Here is a 23695-nt window from a genome sequence, read left to right on the forward strand (position 1 = left end):
AACTACCCTGTACTTGAATCTTACATAAATTCCGAATTAGAGTGGCTCAGAGACCATTTCCTTTTTATTTCGTATGAATTATAAAATATGCAATGGTTTGATTTTAAAATTCCAAACTTATCACTAAGCGATAAACAGTTCAATTAAATGCAAGTAAATTGAAGATGTTGTGATTATTTTCATTTTCGTTTGTTCTTCTAAGCAGATATGCCAACACAATATATACGATTTCACCCCTTATGGCGATCAAGAGCATTCGAACTCCCTTTTTATCCACAGCATCCTTTTTCCTTTCTCCTTTCTCCTTTCTCTGCTTTCTCCCTCCTTAAATTTCAGCTTTTATTGTATTTTTTGTTCGCCTTTTGCTGGGCGTGACAGTGCTAAGTGAGTTGACCTCGTGGCAACCCCGAAAAAGTCGCAAATTATGAAAATTGAAGGCGCCCCGCCAAGGATGCGGGCAAACAAGGACACGCAGGACACCGAAGTGGAACTCGAGCCCCATAATAGAGCAAATTATGCGCGAAAAATGTTGGCCAGACGGTTGTGTATCGATGGGGTTTTGTTGCCGAAGGACTCGCTACTCAGCCAGGATGGCCGCGATGGCCAGACATCCCCATTTCAGGTGGTGGCAATCGCACTGCTGCTGCTCGAGGAAATATTAAAAAAATATATATATACATACACATATATATATATATATATATATATATGTATATGTATGTAAAAAGAGAAAGAACAGAGCCGGGCAAAGTTTTACCAATGCGAAGTGGCGGCTCGGCGGGCAAACAAGGATAAATTATGCCGACGCACTCGAGTGCTTATTGTCCTGCCACGCCCCCTGCTGCCTGCTCCTGTTCCGCCCTGTTCCGCCCTGTTCCGCCCTGTCCCGCCCCTCGTGCCAATACACAAATCGAAGCCGTTTTGTTTGCCATATTCAAAGTCATAAATCATAAAAAAGGAGCGAGCAGAACGGCTCGAGGATATTTTATCATAATCACATCAGGAAGCGGAAAGCGACAGGCCCAATAAATGTGGATGTGGATGTGGATGTGAATGTGAATGTGAATGTGTGGGGGTTATGTTCGATAGAAAAATGACATTATCCATATTTTTGGCATCAAGTGTTTGTTGGTTGGGTCTTTTAATTTCTGCCAGCATTATTCGCACTTGGATTTAGATGGAGATTGGCTTTTAGCTTCACTTTAGCTGCATTTGACAAGTGACTTTGTTATGGCTATGTTGTGATGCTGATGCCTGAAAGTCTGAAAGTCTGAAAGCCTGAAATCAAAGTCAATGGCGGGGTGCATAATTTAGCGTTTGTTTGTCTGCCAAATTGCATATGAAAGTCAATAAATAATTTTCACGCACACACATGGACTTATAGATCTATGGCACACTCTCTTCGTTATTTTATTCTGCTCATTGGGCATTCAAGGAGTCGCCTTAATAAACGCAGAGTCCTTCCAATTCGCTGGCAGTTCAATAAGTGAATTTTGATTTCGCCATTCGAGCGAAAGAGTTCTCCTTGGGGTATAACTTCCCTCTCTCTTTGGATTTATAGATGGATATGCATAATGCCAATTTGTAATTAATTAAAGCAAATCAAGACTGCATTTGGTAGCCATTGTATGGAGTGTGATAAAATATAAATAAACAATTTCGGAAATATTTACGATTGACTGCGAAATAAATAAGAGATAATATATACATATGCTTGTCATTCGAGTGCTTACAAAATGCTGCTCCTTAAACTTTAACCGATTTATGCAAATTCCATGCTGCCATTTATTTGATGATTTTCGCATTATTAAATCCCACAGGACGAGTGACATTTTGTGCCCAAAGTGGTCGACCATCCTCGTCCTTCTTCCACCATTTTCCAGCTGGAGGTTAAGTCGACGACAAAGACGAGGACGACGAAGGCGAAGGCGATGGCAGCTAATGCCCGTCTGCCGGCATATGTTTTGGCCAAATGCTGTCATAAATTTCTGGCGCCGACAGGACAAACCTGCCAGCCACGACAAGGAGTCAGAGTCAGAGTTGGTGCTGCTGCCGGATGATCGGCAGAGTCCTGGCAGAGTCCTGGCAAATCCTGGCTGGGCAACAATGTGCCGTGCCAAACTGCACGGGACAAAGGCGCAATAGCAAAAACAAAGGCACAATGAAAAGCAGTGCGGTTGTCTGGCCAAAAAATGGGATGGCAAATTTACGCAAGGGATGTGAGTCGTAAGGTGGCTCACTGGCTGACTGGCTGGCAAAGTTGGCAAATGATCTGGCAGAAATCGGGAAGGTTAAAAAGTATCCTTAACCGCCGCTTCGCTCGCTCCGCCTCCAAAGCGATTAGAGCCAAGCTCGCAAGACACCAGACTATGGAATTGGACACCCAGCAGACGGGTGCAATCAGGCAAAGTGCCTCCATGTTCTTCTCCATGCTCCATGCTCCATGCTCCACTCTGCTCCACTCTTCTGTACTGTGACTTCTGGTTATGCTGCTCCAGTGTCCGGCGATGGTCACCTGCCAAATGGGCGTGGATAGCTGGCTAGGTGGATAGCTGGATGAGTGGGATAGCTGGATGAGTAGGATGAGTAGCTGGGATAGCTGGGATAGGTGGGTCAGGTGGAATAGTGGGCGATAAGGACGCACACAGACGAAGCTAAAATAATTGCATAATTTGCATATTATTTTCTGCTAAACATGCAAAAAGCTTCGCGCAACGTGTGCAACATGCACTCATGTATGCACATACCCCCCATCCCCTCACCCCCGCCCCCGCCCCCTCTCACCGAACGAATTGTGTGTGTGTGTGTGTGTGTGTGAGTGTGTGGGTAGGTGTGTAGTGTGTGTATTAAGTGCAAAGTGTAAATAACCAACTCAGCATAAATCGTGATTACAACATTTTGTGTGTGCGGATATTTGCGGACTTGGTTTTGTGGTTTTAATTTAATTAATATTTTCACCCTTTTTTCTCCACGTGTACTTTAGCTCCGCCAGCACAGATTTTTAGCTCCCACCTTTTCTATTCTCGGCTCTTTTTTATATTTTATGCAATATATTTCATATTAAACTTATCTCATAACAAATAGGCAAAAATTTGATTTATTAAAAATATATTATATTAAAGTATTCAACTATGAGCTTAAAAGCCATTTGTATTGTAATTTTTATAGTAAGCTGTACATTTTTGAAGCCCTCAAATTTGAGAAATTAGTTTTACACAGAAAACAATACATTTATTATTTCCATTTTATTATCACGGATTTTTGGCGCACTGTAAGCCATCGCTTGAGCGCTCCCATGCAACAATTTGTGTTTACCTTTTGCACGGCAGCCAACCTGCCACACCCGCCCTCAGCCACGCCCCCTTAACCAACACCGCCCACCCGCCTGGCTGTTTTTTGCACAGGCTGGCTTTTCATTTCGAGCTTCATTGGCGGCGGGAACAATGCGGCCATGTAATATAGTGCAAATATTGCGAAAAACTTAGATAAATACGTTTTGGCAATAGACTCGCATGGCCAGCAGATGGGTTCAAATCCGTTGATGGGCTAACTGAGTTCGTGAATACTGTTAGCCTTCTGATCGTAAACAGTTGTTTATTCAGCTCAATTTATTTGAACAGCATAAACGTAATTTCAGTTAGTGAATTTCAGTTATATGCTTATAACTATGATTAAGCATGTACTTTCAGTTTCTATATATTTATATGACATTAATCGATCAAAATTAGTATTCGCAAGTTTCAACCTGCCATAAACTCATCACAAATGTCCACCTTTCAGTGTGTGTGTGTATGGGTGTGAGTTCCTGTGCTAGTGCGTTAGTGTGTGTGTGAGTGTGTGTGTGTGTGTGTGTCTAATAGAAAATGCAAACGTGCGAAATCGCATTAAATGAGCATTAGCGCATTGTTGGTTTAGTGCAGCGAGCCCTGCGCCACGCCCCCTCAACGAGCTGCCCATCTACGCCCCTAAAACGGGCTAAATTAAAGCCGCAATTTAAGCCCCGCCATTAGGATGAGGGGCTTCATCCGTGAACAGTGGATATTTGCAGGAATTGGAATCCTTCATGGCTTCCAAGTGCGCCCGAATAATAAAGTTGCTGATTTTGGAGCAAATTTTAATGGGGTTTATTCTACAAGTTTATAGGTTTTAAATTGAAGATGCAACCACTTCTCAGCGTTTTTAAATATGAAGCGAGCTTTTCACTTCTTATCTACTGCATTTCGTTGGAAAGTGAATTTATTGAGCGGCGGCAACGCTGCGTATGAGTGATAAATCTCAAATACGTGCATTTAATGGAATATTTGAATGATTCGCGCTTTATTTCAGTTAATTAGTGAGCACTTTGATCTGAAAGTGAAGTGACCGCGGGTCAAAGTTCATAATCCCCTTACTTTTTTTCGTGTTGCGTCGCTACCTTTGCCTGCCCTCCAGGAGCACTTCAATAAATTAATTTAAAGTTTAATTAAAAAATTGGTCTTTATTTTCAATTAGTGCCGCGCCAAGTGACCCACCCACTATCCCCATCCCGTTCGCTCGCCCACTTCCTGCCCCCGCTCCCACTTGCAGCTTTTCTTAATTAATTAACCAAATTAAATTTATGCACAACAACAGCAAGATGGGCAGAGTGGGGAGGGGGGGGGAGAAGTGGGCGGGTGAGCGCCAAAAGGAAGCCGGGCACAATAATTATCAATAAACCTGACCGTTCCACCATTTCGTTTTCGTTTTTGTTTTCCTTTTTTATTTTTTTGAGCAGCGCACCGAGATGCAGAAGGGGAGGGGGTGGTGGTGGGTCACGGGCTGGCAGGTGGCAGGTGGAAGGTCGTGGGGCACGAGGGGCACGAGGGGCACGAGGGGCAAGGGCACAACAATGGCTATTAACTTACATTACCTAAGAACCTAAGAAGTGCCTGGCTATGACTTAAAAGGGGCAGGGAGTCGTCGCTGTGGGCACGTAAAAGAAACATTAACGCGCCATCTCGCTCGCTCTCTATCTCTCTCTCTCTCTCTCACTCTCTCTATTTCCCTCTCTCTCTCTGTCTTCCTTGTGGAGGACACCATTCTGTTACCAACGTCCTTTGGCCTCGAAGCTCCTTACTTGTTACTTGTTAACCCGAGGAGCGTCAGCATCCTGCACGTGACCTGGAACCAGGAAGCAGGAACCTCCAACCTCCAACTTCCAACCTCCAAGAATCCAAGGACCACCACCCCAATGGAGCAGCAGATATAAGGACATGCTGTCGCTCCTTACACATCGCCCTACACTGGAAGTTGCTTTGAAATCCCCGCAGTTATATATTATCTAAAATAAATACCAAAAGAAGGAGTAAGTAATTCAACTAATTGCAATATAAACTTGATTTTTAACGAATAGCATTTATATTTGGCAAAAGATGGGAAAATCCCAAGGAATCTCGCTTAACTGGCCCAAAAATGCCATTCGCTGTTCGATGACCTTTGGCTCAGATGTCAGACTAATGTAATGCCAAACCCTTTGTGTCCAACCAAGCCATTATAGTCACCTTCATCTCTCGCAGCGCCAAATGCCAGTATGTGAATGTATGTACGAGTATGTACGAGTATGTATAAAGTCGTACATCAACTTGCTTGCAGGCCGAACTTTGGACTTGCATGTCCATTAAGATGTCTCAGGTAACTAACAAAGTGGGCAACTCTCCTAGTAAGGGAATGGGAATGGGAATGGGAGTGGGAATGGATTGGCATGGGTTGCAGTTGCGGGGAGTTGTTGCACACACTCCATTATTGCCACACGGTCGAGCGGGACAACTTAATTTCCGACTAGATTTCAATAATAACAACAACGGCAGCAGCAGAAGCAGCAGCAACTCTGCAACTTGCAGAGGCAGCAACATCAGCAATGAATTTTAAAATATTCATAAATGAATGCAAAAAGAGTTTGTCGGGTGCTAATGGGATAAGGTGGGGTTCTCTCTGGTAGAGTTCCCCCCGGTTCCCCAATGCCCCCCTCCGTCGCACTTATTGAGGTTGAAGGTTTACATGGCGGGCGGTGTGCTGATGTTGCTGCTGGAGTTGCACTAATTGCTGGCGGGCAAAGTGGGTGAAATCAATGGCAACTGGCGGAGGCAACAAAGCCATCGCATCCATCGCATCCATCGCATGCAAAACGCTCTAGTTCCTCGCACAGTCCACTTTTCGCCCACCTTTCTCTCGCTTTCTCCGGCTTTTCACCCGCTTTTCCCGTAATGTTGCTGTTGTCGCTGTCAGTTGTAATCAACGTTCAAGTCACACCCCATCCACTCGCCAGCAACTATCGAGCTTAAACTAATAGGTCTTATAAAATATCAATTAATAAATTTAATAATTTATGCAACCAATGCGCATTTCGTGTTACAAAATTCTTGTTTAACTAGTGTGAATATTTTTAGTAATTTATGTTTACAACTTTGCCAGTGTGGTGCTATTTTGTTGACCCCCGCTGTTTGGCCATCTGCGGCAATTAGAAAATGTTAGCGACTTAGAAATGCGTGGCGCCTGGCTAAATGGACGTTAATGGCCAGCTGCTGGCAACCAACTAATAGCAAAATGGCAAATACAACGGCAACATTGGCGGCAATAATAAAATTATCGCCGAAAGGGGAAAAGGAGCCCGGCTCCCTTTATGAATTGCTCATACGCCCAGGTGGACACGGAAAACGGAAACTGCCACGTGGACAGGGGGAGGGTTTAATGGCGGAAGGGCGGAGGGAAGTGCGGAAGGAAGGGAGGTAGGGAGGTAGGGAGGCGTGGTGCGCGGTAGGCACATTAAAATGAAATTGCAAATTAAACATCAAAGTCACTTGGCGGACAGAGAGCAGGGAGTGTACTAGTATAGTGAAATGAGTTCATAATCGGATTTGACGACTTGTGAAATGGTCTTAAATGCGTCAGTGTTCAGTGGCGTTCAGTCCGATGGAATTATAATCATTAGAGCAACGGTCGAGCAAAAAACAAAAAACAAAAAACAAGGGTCGCGATAGTTACCCGACTAACAGATACCCCGTACGCAGCTGGTGTCAGCATTTGTCTGGCATTTCGATAGAAGTTGGGACAAGAACACTAATAAAATGTAAATAAATTACACAAAAATTCCAAATATGTGGATTTTGATTGTATTTATTTGATGCTATTTCTAGTTTCCTAGGCAAAGGATTCTCCAGCGGACAACAGCTTAATCGCATTTCAGCTGCTTCCGATGCCACCGCCAATAAACATTGAAAACAGGCGTCGACAACTTGCATTTGGGCAATCTGGCTAAAATATCCACCTAGCGAAGCGGATTCTTCAAAACTCGGAAAACTGAAAACGGGAAAACTGAACCCGGGAAAAGTGAACATGGGAAAAGTGAAAAGTGGCTGGGGGAAAACGGAACGGAGTCTGACGCTGTCAGCTCCTCGGTGGTGGTCACAGTGCCCAAAGGAGGAATACATAGTGCCTGCCACCCGTAACTCCCAAAACTGTTGGCTCTGCGGCTTTTGCCGGCGGTTGACTGACGCGTATGCGTTATTAAATCTGCATGTGTGTGCGTGTGCGTACTCGCATCCTCGCATATGCATGTGTATGTGTGTCTCTATGCCGTGTTTTGCGCCAGTGTGCGTGTGTGCTGACAGCAATTTGCGTATCAATATGGGCACATAATGCTTCGAAAATGATTTCCAAAATTTGCATTTAAATTAAAAATTATATTTGCAACACAAACAGATGGACGAACGGACGGACAGACGGACAGACGGACGGAGGCCATGAGGCGTAGGCATTTCATTCAGGCGCTAGCTGCTGCTGCTACAACGCTCCTCACCGCAAAAACGTCAAAAAATGCAAATTTAGCAAATTTTAACAAAAATTGTTGCTTTTAGTTGTTTCAACGCTGCTGCCGATAGAAATGCGTTGTGCATACGCAACGTGTGCCGCCACAAAATGGACGTGCACACCCACACACACACACCTACACGCACTCACACACACGCATACGCACACTCACTGGAACACACATACACATGCAGTTGACAGCATCCGCTGGCCAAAATTTGCGGCTTTCGTAGCTTCTGTTTTTGATTAGGCAACCAACAACACGACAATACCAAACACACACGGTCTCATATGTGGCAGGAATTTTAGGTGCCAAGGGATACTATCTATATGCTCAACTCGTAGGAATCACAGGGGATACCCAATGAGTTCCTTTACACAAGGTTTGGTAAGTAGTACGAACAATGAATGTATCCCCAGAACGTAAGATATAGAATAAACTTATAGTACAGTACTTAAAAAGGAATCCTATGAGATTAAGTGCCATATAAGTCGTAGTATCTGCAGTATCTTGCGGATGAGCCCCCTAAATGGAGTTCATTAACTTGATTTTCGAGCGTTTGTATGGCCATATCCTTTCTTACCCCCTCCCCCCTTAACTTAACCCCCTTTCCGCTTTGGGGAAAACACTCACACTCATGCGAGGCCTTTGCATTCCGATATTCCGACGGCGGGACGCAATTCCTCAGTTTGCAATGGCGGGCATTTGTAATGTGCGACAATGCGACGATGCAGCGATAGGAAAACAATGGGAGCAGAGGCCAAAAGGAATCCAGAGGCCACAGCAATCCATGAGCAACTTGGGCTGCTGCACTGGGCGAAAGAAGTGGTTCCTCTAGCATTTAATGAATTAAACATGAAGTTGCCTCAAATAGTCATTCCTAAGTTAAATGAATATATATGTTTGCAACCTTGCATTATTTTCATTTGGGTTTGCAAATATAAATATGCAAATATTGCACGATTTCTTCTAACAGTGTAGCAGCAGCAGGGGTTTGAGTTCGAGTTGGCATTGATGTTGCTCTTGTGGGTTTAAATGGGAGTGGGTGGATGGGTGGATGGGTGGATGGGGGGTTTTCGTTGGACTCGAAGTGCTAGTGCCGGTGTGTGTCAAAACAAATTTCATTTCACATTCAATTAAATTAATTTTAACACCATTTGCAGTCGGGCAGCTGGCAGGGCAGCAGGACGATAGTCGGAGGAGGAAGTGCGAGGGACGAAGGACGAAGGACTCGACAGGACGCGCCAAGGGGTGAGCTGACCCCGCCGAAGATGCCAATGCCGATGCCGATGCCAATGACGACACAGCAGGATATTCAGGACTCACCGCTTGGCGCTGAGGAGCCAGGCCACAGGACGCAGTACACAGGACACAGGACACAGGACTCGGGACCCACGACCCACGACTCAGTAACCAGTGCCCAGTGGCCAGGAGCAAACACTCTGGGCCGAGAAGACCGCATGCCTTTGCCACGTTTTCCACATTTCTCCACTTTGCCGTTAATGGTTTTATCTTTTCCTTACTTTCCCCCCCCCAAACTCAACCAACCTGCATGTTCACCCCCTTAGATCGATCGAGAGAAAGCGAAGGCCCAGCAAACGAATTCGAACAGCGAGTTAATATAATTACAGAAATAAAGTCTGGAATTTTAATTAAAACACAACTTCATTTACAGCCGCAGACGACAGGAGGCCCATTCGAGTCGAGTAACGTCGAGTTCGGTTCAGTTTGAGTTCGTTTCAGTTCAGTTCAGTTCAGTTCTGGTTTAGGTCTGGTTTAGTTCTGGTTTGGTTCAGTGCAGGCACTACGATGCTATGATATGGGAGTGGGATATTAGGGACAGCAGGACGATAGGCGCCAGGACACCAACCAGAGCTCTCCAGGCTCCAAGGGCTCCAGTACTCTATGGTTCGTACACCTCTGACCTCATTTCTCATGGCTCAGTTATCAAGACACTCTAGCCTTAAAGAAGGTTGTATAAAACTATAGATTTTATAGTACTATAGCTATATTAACTTTACAATTACAATTTAGAAGGTTGTATACAACTATAGATTATTTAGTACTATAGCTATATTTCATCTACAATTACTATTTTTTGAGTCTGTTGAAATCTTTGATTAAATTCAATTATTAAATGGCTTAGTAGGGATAATATTCAGCTAAGCTCACATCGAAATATATATCCCATTTTATACAGTTATTGCTCTACTACTGAGTACCTCAAAGTCGAGGCCCTCGAGCAATCTTAATAGTTTATGGCGCGCAAATGGAGAATTGAGAATGCAGAATGGAGAAGGGGCAGCCGCATTTCAATTATGTTTTTACGGCTTAGAGTTAATTGAAAAGCAATTCGTACGCAAACAGCAATCGGCGGACAGTCGATTTTCCGGAGTGAAAATGAAAATGAAAATGAGTGGCCGACCGGGATCTTTTGGCCGCTTAAAAATTCATAGACAAATAACGCACAATAATATGTGTGCTTCGCCTATATAAATACGTGAACGAGTACACGAATACGAGTATATGTGCCAAAATGGTTTCTGTTTTTGTTTTTGTTTTTGTTTTTGTTTCTGGTTTTACTTGATGCTCGCTATTGACTTTGGCGATTTCAATTAAAGCACGTAATTGATTAACATTGAAGCGGGAATAAAAATGGAAATTATATTTACTTTTTATTATTGTCCACCCACCCAATCTCAGCCATAGTTTCGTTTGCCATAAGTTTCACTGGCAACGCATACACTTCCCTTTCAATTTATTTGCTTGCATCTCTAAAATGCTAGATATACTCGTATTGTTAGTGTGTAAACATTACTAATTTGAATGCTTTTTGACCCTGGCTTTCCTGCACTTAAGCCTATTTATTTGTGGAAAACATGTTGAAAAGAATACATAAAGTGTATTTAGTGCTTCGATTTATAGAAAGGCCTTTGTGTCAGATTCGATTTGTGTGTTGTCGAAACTTTAAATAACATTTTGCCATAAAGGAAAGGGAGCTGAATAAATTTTCCAATTGCGTTGATTTGTTATATTTGCTGTCGTTTCATTAATATGCGATAAGCATTATTGTTTCTGGGCAAATGGCACAGCGCATACAAGACTGTGCAACACATCGATGATTATTGCGGCATAATTGTTGCAAAACTTGAACTCTTTGACCAGTCCATCGGACAATCAGCCAAGGAATAAAGGATCCTGTCCTCATTTCCACACACACACACACACACATCTACACACCCTTCATCCGGACTTAACCCCACGCCTGCCACACGCCTCGTTTTCGACCCCTGGCTCGGATTTGCATAATAAATGAGACACAAAAGCCAAGCGGCTACTGTCACATGGCCAATGGGGGAAACTGGCCATGTGCCATCTATAATGATGATAATAATGATGCAAATGCACACACACACACACACTGCATACACACACACACCTCCAAAACAGGTGTAAAAGGTGTGGGGGCAATTGAAGTGAGAGTTGACTTGGACACGAATGCAAATGGGCGGCATATGCCAAAAGAGCACTGAGCGAAACCGGAGCCAACATGCTGGGTGTGTTTTTAAAACAGGGGGAAATTGTTGAAATTCGTCATATAAAATAGAGTGTTCCTAACTTTTAGACATCGTAGTAAGTGATTTTAGACTAGTGAGTTTGGCCCAACCTTTTCTCCAAGTGCAACAGCAGATGATGAGCTGTTGGAGGGGGTGGGAAGGGGGTTGAAAGCAGGGAGCGGGACAAATTGCAGGGGCAAAATGCAGGAGCAAAACAATATGCAAATTTTGTTGCATACTTTTCGGAGGCAGCGTGAAAATCATTGCAGCTAAGCAGACAGAAGGCCCCTCACCACCGCAATTTCGATCCAAAAACCCCAGACCAGAAAGTCAGACAGACAGACTACTCCAGTCAGCACAATCAAACGAAAACACAAATAGAGCGGGACGGGTTGTGAAGCAAGATAGAGATAGAGCCAACAGAGAGAGAGAGAGAGAGAGAGGGGAAAATAATGCCTTTCCGGTATCCAATAAACCGACTGCACTTGGACAGCCCGGATTTCCGCCTGAATCATTGATGAGCTATTAAAGTCATTTATATTTTGCTGTTTGTTGTTCATCCAACAACTTCAGCGCCATCTCTTCCCATCTCTATCGGCCCTGCTAATGGGCTCTCTTTCTCGCCACTGCCATCTCTCTCTCTCTCTCTCTCTTCATCTCTTTCACTTGCATTTGCCGGCTGGCTATACATAAACTTTTGTCACGTTTGTTCTCGGCACGTTGGCAAGTTAGTTCATTCGCTCGTTCGTTCATTCGTTCGATCGGCAAGAGGATAACTTTCATATTCATTAATACTCATTTGCACCCGGAGAAGCAATCGCTTCAACGGATATTGAACTGCAGCCACGACAACTGCACAGGGGTCAACTGCATCTACGTACTTATTTTATATAACCTAAAGAAGATATTAAAGATACCAGAAGTAACAAGTGCGCAGCATCACTATTTATTTGGTTGGGAAATTTAAACAGTTTTGCCACCTTTCTCATTATGTCAATACAATTATTCAGTTTCGAGATCTAGACGTCTCCTAAATGGCTCCAATTTAATGGCTCCATTTTAATGAGTCGCAAAACTTTGGGCGGAAAAGAAAACAGAGAAAGCCAAACAATTCAGTGGCGATTTCAATCCCCTGATTTTCCGAATGTGTTGCCATTGTAACTACAAGTTGCAGGAGGCCGGAAAAATGAGGGAGGGAGGTGTGTGGAAATGTAGGTTGGAAGTGGAAGTGGCAATTTCCACGACAACAACAGTTACACAGGCACAGTAAAGCCACGAGACTACGACGACGTTGATGGAAATGAAAAGATAATTTACCCGCATGTTTCAACATCATGGCCGGCCACGCCCACCCAAAATCCGCACGCCCAGACGGAGTATCTAGCTTTGAGTTTGCATCTGAATCGGAGTCGGATTGCAGCGCATCGCTTACTGAATCTGTATCTGAATCTGAATCTGAATCTGAATCCGAAGCCGAGTACACATCCAGGCGATAGGAACAGAAGCTTCTACCGCCATCAACATCATCATCATCATCATCTGCCCATCATCGTAATCATCCAAATCGTCTTCATCATGGCAGCCAATCCTCATTATGATCACCATCATCATCGAAATACCGATGGTGGTGGCCACTAATGCTAATGCCTGACTATCTGTCTATCCATCAGGCGGCCATGTTATGATGTAAATGCCCGGCTGCCAGCTCATCCTCTGCTTAACGCCGCTACACTGAAAGTAATACACACAAAGACTATAATAGATATCAAATTTTTGCAAAAACTCGTTTTCCTAATTTTACCTTCAAAAATATTAAGTTTTCTGAGAAGAACAAAAGGAAAAAATCGTCCAAATATGGAATGTTATACCTCGTACAAAGTAATTTCTGATATCTTCGCTGAACTAATAATCATAATAATAAAATAGAATAATAAAATAAAAAAAGAAAATGATAAAAATATGAATTTTATGTTAAAGGAAATAATGAATAATACTAAATACTAAATAATACTAAATATTAAATAATAATAAATACTAAATAATAATAAATACTAAATACTAAATAATACTAAATACTTAATACTAAATAATACCAAAATATTAGTGCCCTCCTCTGCGCTTCTCAAAAGTCCTACATAAGCAAACCACTTTTTCGATGTTTTTCAAAAAAAAAATACTAAATGTGAGTGAGTGGTGCAGTGATTTTTTGTGGCAGCAGAGGATATCAACAATGTGATCTCGACCTACTGGAGGAAGTGCCTGAGCTAGCTATTTACCAGGAGATACCACCAGCTCTCAGCTCCGACGTGGAAAGAGCTTGAGGAAAGGGTGAGTACCTGGGGAGAAATCGAGAGGGACGCTTAACTTTCTCACTTTTGGCTACTACTAAAAAGAAGAATTATATATTCATATAGTTAAAAATGGGAAGCCAATATTACAAATTTTAGCAAATGATAGCAAATAATATATTATTAAAAAAAGAAATGTCTACTTCGTGTTGTTTCCTGAGTGGAAAATGGCAGCAAATTAAATGTTTTCTTCACATTTTTCTTAATTTTTGGTGATGATTTTTAAATATTGGCCGAAAATCATTTTTCTTGTTTTTGCGACTATAAATATCAATATTTTGATCAGAACATTCGAAATATAGGTCCGAATATGGAATGTCATACCTCGTTGAGTTCGTAATTAAATTTCCAATCAAACTGTGTTTTCAGAAAAAATCCTTTTTTTTTCACATTTTTTGCAAATTTTGATGATGCAAAAACCCCTTGCAAAAAATGCGAAAATTTTACCAAAAATGAATTTTCTTAATATCTACCTTATAATGATATGGGTAGTTAGCACTGGCAATTAGCTTTACTAAACACATTTTCCCAAAGCTGTTTGACTATTTTTTGCCTAGTTTTGATTAATTACACCCCAGAGACTTGTATGTTCCGGCCAGGAATTTGCATCTAATTTTTCTCACTGCACTGATGATGATAATGGACCCGGCTGCAACCTCAATCCCGCTTCATTCCAGTTCAAATATGTCGCTTCCGTCTTGTCATTGGGTTTGCAGGCTGTAAGGCCGTAGGGCTGCTCCCGAACTGAAATTTGCGAGCAGGATATATGTACACACTCGTATACTGTGGGTGTATTACGGGGCGATATGGCGGACATGTCGGGAAGGTTGTATTGGGGAGTGGAAGTTGGAGATGGCACACGCACGGCCACAAATTTATTGTTCTTAAACATCTGAGAGCCCGGCTACGGGGGCTACTGGATACTGGCTACTGGCGCTCCTGCTATATTTGAATGCCAAGTTGCCAGTTGTCACAATGTGAGTGATATATAGCCAAAATGTCAAATGTCAGCGAAAGACATTATTACTGGCTAGTTGATCCGTCCTCGTCGCCACCACTGGCCGCCCTCCACACCGAGTTCCTGAGCTCCTCACTTGTGCATTTGTGTCTCCGTCTACGGATGCCGCCGTCTGCCAGGATAATCGATACGCACAAGTACACACACGCACACACACACACACACACACACACTCACATACGCTACTAACAGGATGGCACATTAAAGGATTGGAAGGGATAGCCAGGCATTTGGTTGAATCGCTGTTAAAGCGCAGAGCATAGAAGCGATCAACGGTGCGGATACTTAATATCGCGTAGGGCTGACAAACTATTCGCGCTTTAAGAAACTATTATTAAATGGCAGGCAGACAGCTTTGCTTTGATTCAATATGGGTTTAATTCAAGTTTTCTCTCTCTCTGAAAAATAGTCACCTTCTTAATTAAAGTCATTATTTGTCATTAAATTTAAACTACTAGATCAGTCACAGTATTCTTTGACACACTTATACCTTACTTACCTTTAGGAGCTATATTTTGATTGAATTGGACGCAAAAGCAAGCCCGGGTAGCACCAAACCCTAGCACCATGGAACGATTGCGCTCCTCCCAGAGCCGCGAAGTGCGCATCGGCAACTACAAGGTGGTGCGCAAGATCGGCTGCGGATCCTTTGGCGATATCTACCTGGGCATCTACATCCACAGCGGCGAGCGGGTGGCCATCAAGGTGGAGAGCAGCAAGGTGCGCCATCCGCAGCTGAACTACGAGAGGCGAATCTATCGCGCGTTAAGGGCCGCACCTGGATTGCCAAGGATTCGGTATTTCCACAAGGAGCAGCACTACCAGGCGATGGTGATGGATCTGCTGGGTCCATCGCTGGAGCGACTCTTTCAGTTCTGCGAGCGCGCCTTCACCATCAAGACCGTACTGCTGCTGGCCGAACAGATGCTGCGCCGGGTGGAGTACGTCCATAATCGGGGATTCCTGCATCGCGACATCAAGCCGGACAACTTCCTGATGGGCCTGGGCACCATGTCCAAGCAGGTGTACCTCATCGATTTCGGGCTGTCCAAGAAGTACCTGGACATAACCACCGGTGTGCATATACCATATCGCGAGGAGCGCTCCCTCACGGGCACCGCCCGTTACGCCTCCATTGGCGCCCATGCGGGCGTCGAATCCGCCCGCAGGGATGACATGGTGGCCGTTGGCTATGTGCTCATGTACTTCAATCGGGGCTCGCTGCCGTGGCAGGACCTGAAGGCGTCCACCAAGCAGCAGAAGTACGAGCGCATACACGAGAAGAAGATCTCGGTGAGCATTGAGGTCCTTTGCGAGGGATTTCCCTGCGAGTTCACCATGTACCTGAACTACTGCCGCGGCATGGGCTTCTACGATAAGCCCGACTACGATTTCATCTGCCGCATGTTCAGGATGCTGCGGAATGGACTCAATCTGCGGCCGGGTCTCATCTACGACTGGGACATGCTGATGATGAAGTTCCACAATACGCAGAAGAATCCTGGCATCGGAATGCGTGTATTTCCGCCCAAACAGAAGGAAGACGACGGCATCAGCGGCCAGCCGGTCATCAAGGATGAGAAGTGCAACTTCTGGCCATGAGAAATCTAGCTTCAAATTGTTTAAAATGTATAAATCGATAGCTGCACTAAATTGATAGGTTCTAAGCCTGAAACGAGTATTACAGGAATATGCTCGCTTAAATAGCACATTTATAAATTGCATGTGTGAATAATGAATTGCAGAAGTATAACGAAAAGTAAACTAAAGCAGTGAAATATAAATTGCGAGCACTTGTATGAAATTTAAGCAACCAATTTGCCCAAGTCCAACGTTTAAGCAAAGCCAAAGCTGCACTTGCTTTGATTACCAGATATGCATTTAAGCTGCGCCTTTATACCTTTATACCTTAAATATTTGAATATTTGCTTTCATAAGCAACGTTTAATTGGTGCAAAAATGAATATTTGTATTTTTAGTGCCATCTGCAACTGGAGCAACGAATGTCTTCGCCTCGTCCTAATCCCCAAAACATTGCAATTCCTTGCTTCCCTGCCCTCCATATGCATTCCCATGTAAATCGAATCGATGGGCTTCTTTTTTGCCCACACAAACTATCAACTGTTGCCCTTTGTTTACGCACCGACACAGGAAACAGTGGCAACAGTGGAAACAGTGGACACAGTGATTTGAGGAGTGGACGACACACAGATGGATAGCCAGCAAGTAAAAACGGAATCCCATTTTTGCTTCGACTCCGCAAACAGATGGTTCATACATATATACATACATACATTCATATGTACATACATACATACATACCACCCACGGCTAATAAAAGTGGTTCGGATTTTCCAATTCGAAAGAGGCGACAACGATGGGCCACGCCCACTGGCCAAAGATGGACCATGGAGGATGGTCGATGGTGGGAGATGAGTGGGTGAGTGAGTGAGTGGGTGGGTGGGTGGCATCCCGGCAAATAGAGCAATTTAAATTGGAACGTGATTATGCAAACGTTTGCACAGCTTAACTCAAGTGCCGCTCCGTGCCGCTCGGCCAGTTGGCCAGTTGCTGCTGCTCACACATGGCTAAGAGTGGTGCCGAGTGGCCAAGAGTGGTGCAGCCATCTACAGGCGGGGTTTGGAAACCCAACTCCCCCCCCCCCCAAAAAAAAAAGAGGAAACCATCCAGCGGCTGCATTACAAGTCTTAAATCAATTTTTAAGCCCAGCCGGCCAACGCACAAAAATCCATCTAAGTGCAGCATGTCTGGCTTACGCGCCAACCACTTAGGCTCCCAACATCACCGAAAGACACCAAGGGACACCGAAGGACACAAAAAGGACACCCAGGATATTGACCAGCAGGAACATCGTTTCCTCCGAAGACTAACAAATTAGCAAGTGCGGCATTGACCATTAACAAGAACTAGCTTTAAATTACTACCATTTGGTTAGTCAGCTATAACAATGCTTTCAAACTCACTGCAAACCAGTGATTATATTTAAGAAATATAGCAAAAAATAAATTAGTTTCCTAAGGCTGATGCATCCACTCCATCCAGCGTCTTAGGCGGCCATTTCCGCGCCGCGCCAGAAACTCGAGGATAAATATCCCAGTGGCCACGAGAAGCACCAGTGCGTGGATGCGGTACGCCCCGTTCATTATTCTCCTGGTGATCTTGGGCAGCAGTATGGGATCATTAGAAGCCAATTGCTGTTTGCCCTCGTACTGCATATACCGCCTCTCGATGTGGGCCATCACACCGGCGCTCAGCAGCTGTTTGATCTTGCGATCGACGGCTGGCCGCAGGAAGTATCGACGGGGAAAGTAGATGACCAGGTGGTACATGTAGATGGGCTGGCGCACAAAGGTCAGACAGCTGATGTTCCGGTGCTGGTGGTTCCAAAATGCCAGGTTGCTGATCAGCGAGATGGTGGTCAACCTCTCGCCCGGAGCCGCGCGCTGAACCCGCTCGAATCGGGCCGCAAAATCCAAAGGCTGACGGTTGGTGAGTTCCAACGGATAGAAGTCATGATAACCATTCGCCACCATGGTGTAGTTATCCCGGATCAAGCCACTCAGATCCTCCGGCAGCGGACGATGGCGCGAGAGGCGGAGTACATCGAAGAGTCGCGCCTGATAGGCACAACGCAGCACCAGGGTGAGCAGCATCCAGCTGGCGACCAAGTAGCGCAGGAATCCCCTGGCCGGCAGCCGTGGCTCCGGTATCGGATTGCCCACAATCACCACAAAGAGATTCTCCATGGGATGCCTCAAGCCCAAGCGGGATCTCAGCGCACAGGTGCTGAGCACGGCCAGCAGCAGGATGGCGATGATGACGCCCCACACTTTGCCGCGAAACGGCAGGATCAGCGGTCCAAAGCGGCCCAAATACCGATCCCTGCGCACCACCATCACAAAGTGGCTCTGGTGGTACACGGTGGACTTGGAGAACAGCGATCGCCTCTTATCCGAGCCACTCAATCCACCAATGGCTATGGACACCACGCCATCTGCCAGCTGCAAGTGACTTCATATACACTGACAGAAACTGATATATACTCTGTATACAAATTACCTGCTTGAAGCAGCCGGTAACGTTGCCCTCGCCGAAGATCTGGCTGGGTTCCTGGGGCATATACAGCTGGATGCGAAACCGCAGCACCTTGGCCAGCAGCTGCAGCAGATCCCAGTCGATGCCGGACAGATCCTCAGCCGGAATGGACTCATTGCCGCGTGGAGCTGGCTGATCCCTGTACCGCTTGTAGATCAAGTGCGGCGGCAGGTGGGTGGCGCTCACGTTGATCGGACAATCGCCCAAGTGGCCATTCCGCACCGGATACAAGTCCTTCATATGCCGTTGCGGCTCGCCGGTGATCCTGTCGAAGTGATTGATTTGCCGCACCGTAATGCCCGGTCTGCACTTGCCCTTGAAGAGCTTGTAGCTGTAGGTGGCCACCGTGCCGTCCTCCAGTTGCGCCAGCACCACCACATTGACGAACTGCATCTGCAGATTATAGCGCACAATCGATTCAACGGTCTGCTTAACAAACCGGCGACTCTGGATCTCCGACACCACCACGATGCAGAAGAACTCGCGCTCCAGCAGCTCGTCGGGAAAGCTTAAGCCCTGACCCCTGGAAATGCAATATAATATTTGGATTACTCAGAAATATAATATATATATTAAAGGCCCGAAGTTCGTTGTGTCTCACCTGAAAGTGGTGTGGTTGTTGGCCACCAGCAGTGTGTACTCCCAGGTGATCTCCTCCGCAGTGCCCTTGTGCAGCAGCACACTGAGTTCCGGCGCCAGGCTGGCCAGGATCTGGTCGACCAGCTGTCGCTGTCGATGGGTCAACTCCTCGGAACACTCCACACAGCTCTGGCGAACGACCAGCGTGTTGATCCGGTCAGCAATGTAGTTCCTGGTCAGATAACTTGAGGCATTCGCCAGGCGTCTGGTGTCGAGCTCCAGCTGCGGATTGCCCATCTGCGAGAGGAGCAGCCGTCGACCAGTGTCCTGTGCCCGCACCCAGGACCACATCCTAGCCGGAAACCCCAGCAGAAGGCAGCCACAGGATAGCCACAGCCACAGGATAGCGAGGCGCATGTTTGAATAACCGTTGGTGCAAAACAACGACAGGACTTTGGTCACTTTGGTCGCTGATGTCCAGGACGACGCGGTGCTAAATTAATTGGCGATAGCACTTGGCTGATATGATTAATTAATTGCAAAGACTCCCATATTGATTGACCATGTCCTTGCTAGAGTGAGAAAAATGTTGTTCTTTATGTGGAGGTATGTGGTATTAGCACAATAAAAAAACCAATAATCAACATTCGGGGTTTACAAATAAATCAGAAATATCAAAACATCATATAACTAAAGCTCAGGAAATTAGTCCTTTATCTTCTGATGTTTTTACTTGGCTCTTGCATGTTTATTACTTATATATAATTAGGCAATTTTCTGTTTAAATTCCCAGCATTTTATTAGATATAATACGATTCAAGAAGCCCAAGACCATGATGTCCTTTCCAGATAGCGTTCTCTCCAGCAAACTGCGAGCATCTGAGGCGCCAGGGACAGAAGCAGAAATTCACGACCAATTGGACGGGCTTTAAATTGAGTCAAGGCCACCCACTTGGCACCACCCGCTCGGCACCACCTCCAACCACTCCCAAACACCCCCAACCACCCCCTTCTACCATCTTGGCCATCAGTCATGAGCCATGAGCCGTGAGCCGTGCGCCGTGGCCAAAAGCGAAAGGCTGGGGCAGTGGCAATACAGAGCGCACTTCTTGGTAATTTAAGAAGCATTGCCGAGGCCACGACTTGACCAGAATGTGGTTCGGGGTCGGGGATCGGGAGTCGGGAGTCGGCCCTTTGGGTTCACTAGATGTTATTTTACAAGGACACGCGCACAATTTATAATAACGTCGTCTTCGTCTCGGGCTTTTCTTCGTCGTCTTCGTCTTTGGCTTTCTACTCCGAAAGATGCTTTTCCTTGGCCAAAAGGAAAACGCACCCACACACACACATACCCACGCACACTCACGGACTAAGTAAACCAAGCTTTGGGTGTCTGTGTGTGTGTGTGTGTGTTTGCAAACGAGAAAAATGAAGCGAAACAATTCCAAGTAAGCAAACAAAACTGATGGAAGATAATCTACTTGAAGCATACTTTAAGGCGTATCTAATGGTCCTTTTAATGTTTAAACACGCTTTCGTTCTCGACCAGCCACCACCCACTTCCGCCCACATCCACCCACCCTCCCTCCGCCCCTCGTAAATGCTTCTCGGTCAAACCAATGTCCCATGTTTATTTTATCCACATCATCAGCGCTCAAGTCTCCGGAGCAGGGTCCGAATCTGCGGCTGGCTTTTTCTCACAGTAGCCGGCCAATGTCACGTTCAGAGCGCCACCCACCTCCTCTTCCACCTCCTCCTCCTCCACCTTCCTTCTGGAAGGACACTGCCAGAAATTGGGACCAAGTCCTGTGTCATATACATTTTAATCATTAGTCTGCACGAACTAAGCGATTGTCAATCATCAAATTATTATTATTAGCTATAGGAAAAAAAATATTTTTTTACAGCCAAAATGTAGTAAAATATAAATGATCGCAAAATAAATATTCATTTCAATTAATAAATTAATTTAAGTATGTTGAACAAAGCTGGTCGTTATGTTTTGATATAACCATTAAATATTTAATATTTATTTAGAAAAGTCTCCTTGAAGAAGGAATCACCTTTGGATCCTTTAGCTGAATGCGTCTTAAATGAATATTAAGCACTACATGTTTTTGATTTTTTGATAAAAAATATTCCGTTTTTTTTCGATAGCAAGGAAAATATTTGTCCAAAAGTGGAATGCCATACCTCGTTGAATTCGTAATAAAATTCCCTATCGATCCATGTACATACATAGAAATGCTAATTTGTTGCCATTTTTCGCAAATTTTGATGATGGTACCCCTTATCGAAAATGCAAAAAATTTCAATTTTTTTTTTCGAAAATCTAATAAGTTGTGATAGACATAGTTAGCTATGTTTATTAGCAGCACAAAACAGTCTTTATTTTAGCTGTGCGTCCATTTATGGCCAAGTTATGGCGAAAACGCCGATTAAAAAAATTATTTTTATACAAAATTATTTTTTCGATTTTCAACATTACATACATATAAAGCTAATTTCCCTCAGTGCAGTTTTGTGATTCTTTCAGCCTGTCGTTGGCCGTCGCCTCGTCTGCGGCTTCTTTTCTGTGTTTATTTTATCATCATAATTTCGCATTTCCGCTTTTATGAATTTTTAATTTGAACAGTCGGGGAAATCCGCATGGCTAATGTCTAATGTCTAATGGAGGCGGACTGCGGATAAGTCGCTGATCTCAAGCAGCTAAAAGGAGCTGCCATTTTCGATTGCCAATTCGTGATTTACCATATAACAACTTTGAGTAACAATATACTTGGCACTTTAAACACAAGTGGATGTGGAAGTAAAAATGCATTAATTTCTGCTGCGATATTGTATTAATATGCATTTAACTAGTCATGCAGCACGCATCATTTACAGGCCAGCGATATCAGTATCCTTGCCGTGCTCCACTTTTAAAGTGCCCCTTCTCCAAAAAACAAGAAAAGGAAAAACATCGCTGGTGGCAAGACATATCCATGTTGCCACATGCCCCAAACCACCAATGTCTTTGCCTCCAGTTTTTCGGCTTTTGCCTGCCGAGTCGTGGAGAGAGTCCTTGGTCCTTTTGCGGAAAACGATTACGCACTAAGCCTATAACTTATGTTGATGTTTTCTTTTCGTCTTAACATTTGCAAATTTGTCATTTTTTTCCTTTGTGCAACTCGGGCTGAGCCTTGGCTTTATCTCACCAATATTTTGCCAGAGTCTGTCCGTTTGCTTGTGGCTTTTTCCTATTTTTTTCTCTTTGCCTCAGTATCCGGAGCACCCGCACCATCTTAAGTAGTCCTGGTCGCCGGCAGTTTTAAGTACTGTTTGCTTATTCCAGGAGCGTTATCTAGGCTCCACCACCACCACCACCACCACCACCTCCATCGTCCAAGATCCCTGTGTATCATATTAAACTAATCCTAAATGGTTTCTTCACGGTACATTTGCTGGCACTTGTTAGGCACTCGGAACGACAAGCCGCAATCTGCCTTCACAATATGCACCTGCATATTGTTGGCATTCTGCCGGCTACACACACACACACACACACACACATATTTGTCAGTAGGATGAAACCCAAGTACAAACAGGAAAAGCCCATGGAGAATCCAATGGAAAACTGGGGCGAGCCAAGCAGCTCGCATGCCAGCTGGGAACATTGGTAAAGTCAAATGCGATTAGGGACTTTCTTTATTTTCTCCAGGGGACAGCGGCAATTGAGGCGGCTACTCTCCCCACCAAGATCCACTGACTCTGGATTATCCGAACCCATGGGCTTTTGCATTTTCGCCAGGTGAATAACTTAAACATACTGGGAATGCAAAGCCCAAGAAAAATGTAAATGAAGTGCACAATTAGAAAAATATTGCTAATAATTGACAATAAATCCTTCAATTGCAAATAAATTGTGCAGCAATTGAGAAATGCGGCTAACTCAGTTCAACTTTGGAAAGTGTAAACACAGTGCGGGTAATTCAATTAACCAAAACCTCAATCAATCAGCCAAAACTTTGCCAAACCAATGGCCATCCCAGTCCGAGTATCGAAGCATTGATTAATGGCTTCGCATTCAGTGTAAAATTCAATGCCGCTAATTGTGCAACAAATTAGAAATCTACGAAAATAATCACTACACATCGCCCACACCCCACACTCAACGGCTTTCAAGTGCTAATGATCCGATCTGCAAACCTCAAACTCTCGATGGCTTTTGCCATCGGACTTAGCTTGCTCTGCGTATTATAATGGTAGTAAA

At 44.6% G+C, this 23695-nt stretch overlaps 2 protein-coding genes across 2 annotated transcripts; one reads left to right on the forward strand and one right to left on the reverse strand.

Annotated features, from left to right (window-relative positions):
• The first annotated feature begins 15181 nt into the window (after positions 1-15181).
• LOC6524492 (casein kinase I) lies at positions 15182-16532 on the forward strand. The gene has a single exon (XM_002100313.4). It carries the CDS (start codon positions 15316-15318, stop codon positions 16348-16350), a length of 1035 nt encoding a protein of 344 aa, XP_002100349.2. The 5' UTR covers positions 15182-15315; the 3' UTR covers positions 16351-16532.
• A 1129-nt stretch (positions 16533-17661) lies between these two features.
• On the reverse strand, positions 17662-19991 carry LOC6524493. Its single transcript, XM_002100314.2, has 3 exons — positions 19466-19991; positions 18829-19387; positions 17662-18770 (listed from the first exon to the last, which is right to left on the reverse strand). Exons 1-3 carry the CDS (start codon positions 19858-19860, stop codon positions 17784-17786), a joined length of 1941 nt encoding a protein of 646 aa, XP_002100350.1. The 5' UTR covers positions 19861-19991; the 3' UTR covers positions 17662-17783.
• Between the last annotated feature and the right edge of the window lie 3704 nt (positions 19992-23695).

The sequence above is a fragment of the Drosophila yakuba genome, chromosome X (genome assembly GCF_016746365.2).
Source record: "Drosophila yakuba strain Tai18E2 chromosome X, Prin_Dyak_Tai18E2_2.1, whole genome shotgun sequence".
Lineage (NCBI taxonomy): Eukaryota > Metazoa > Arthropoda > Insecta > Diptera > Drosophilidae > Drosophila > Drosophila yakuba.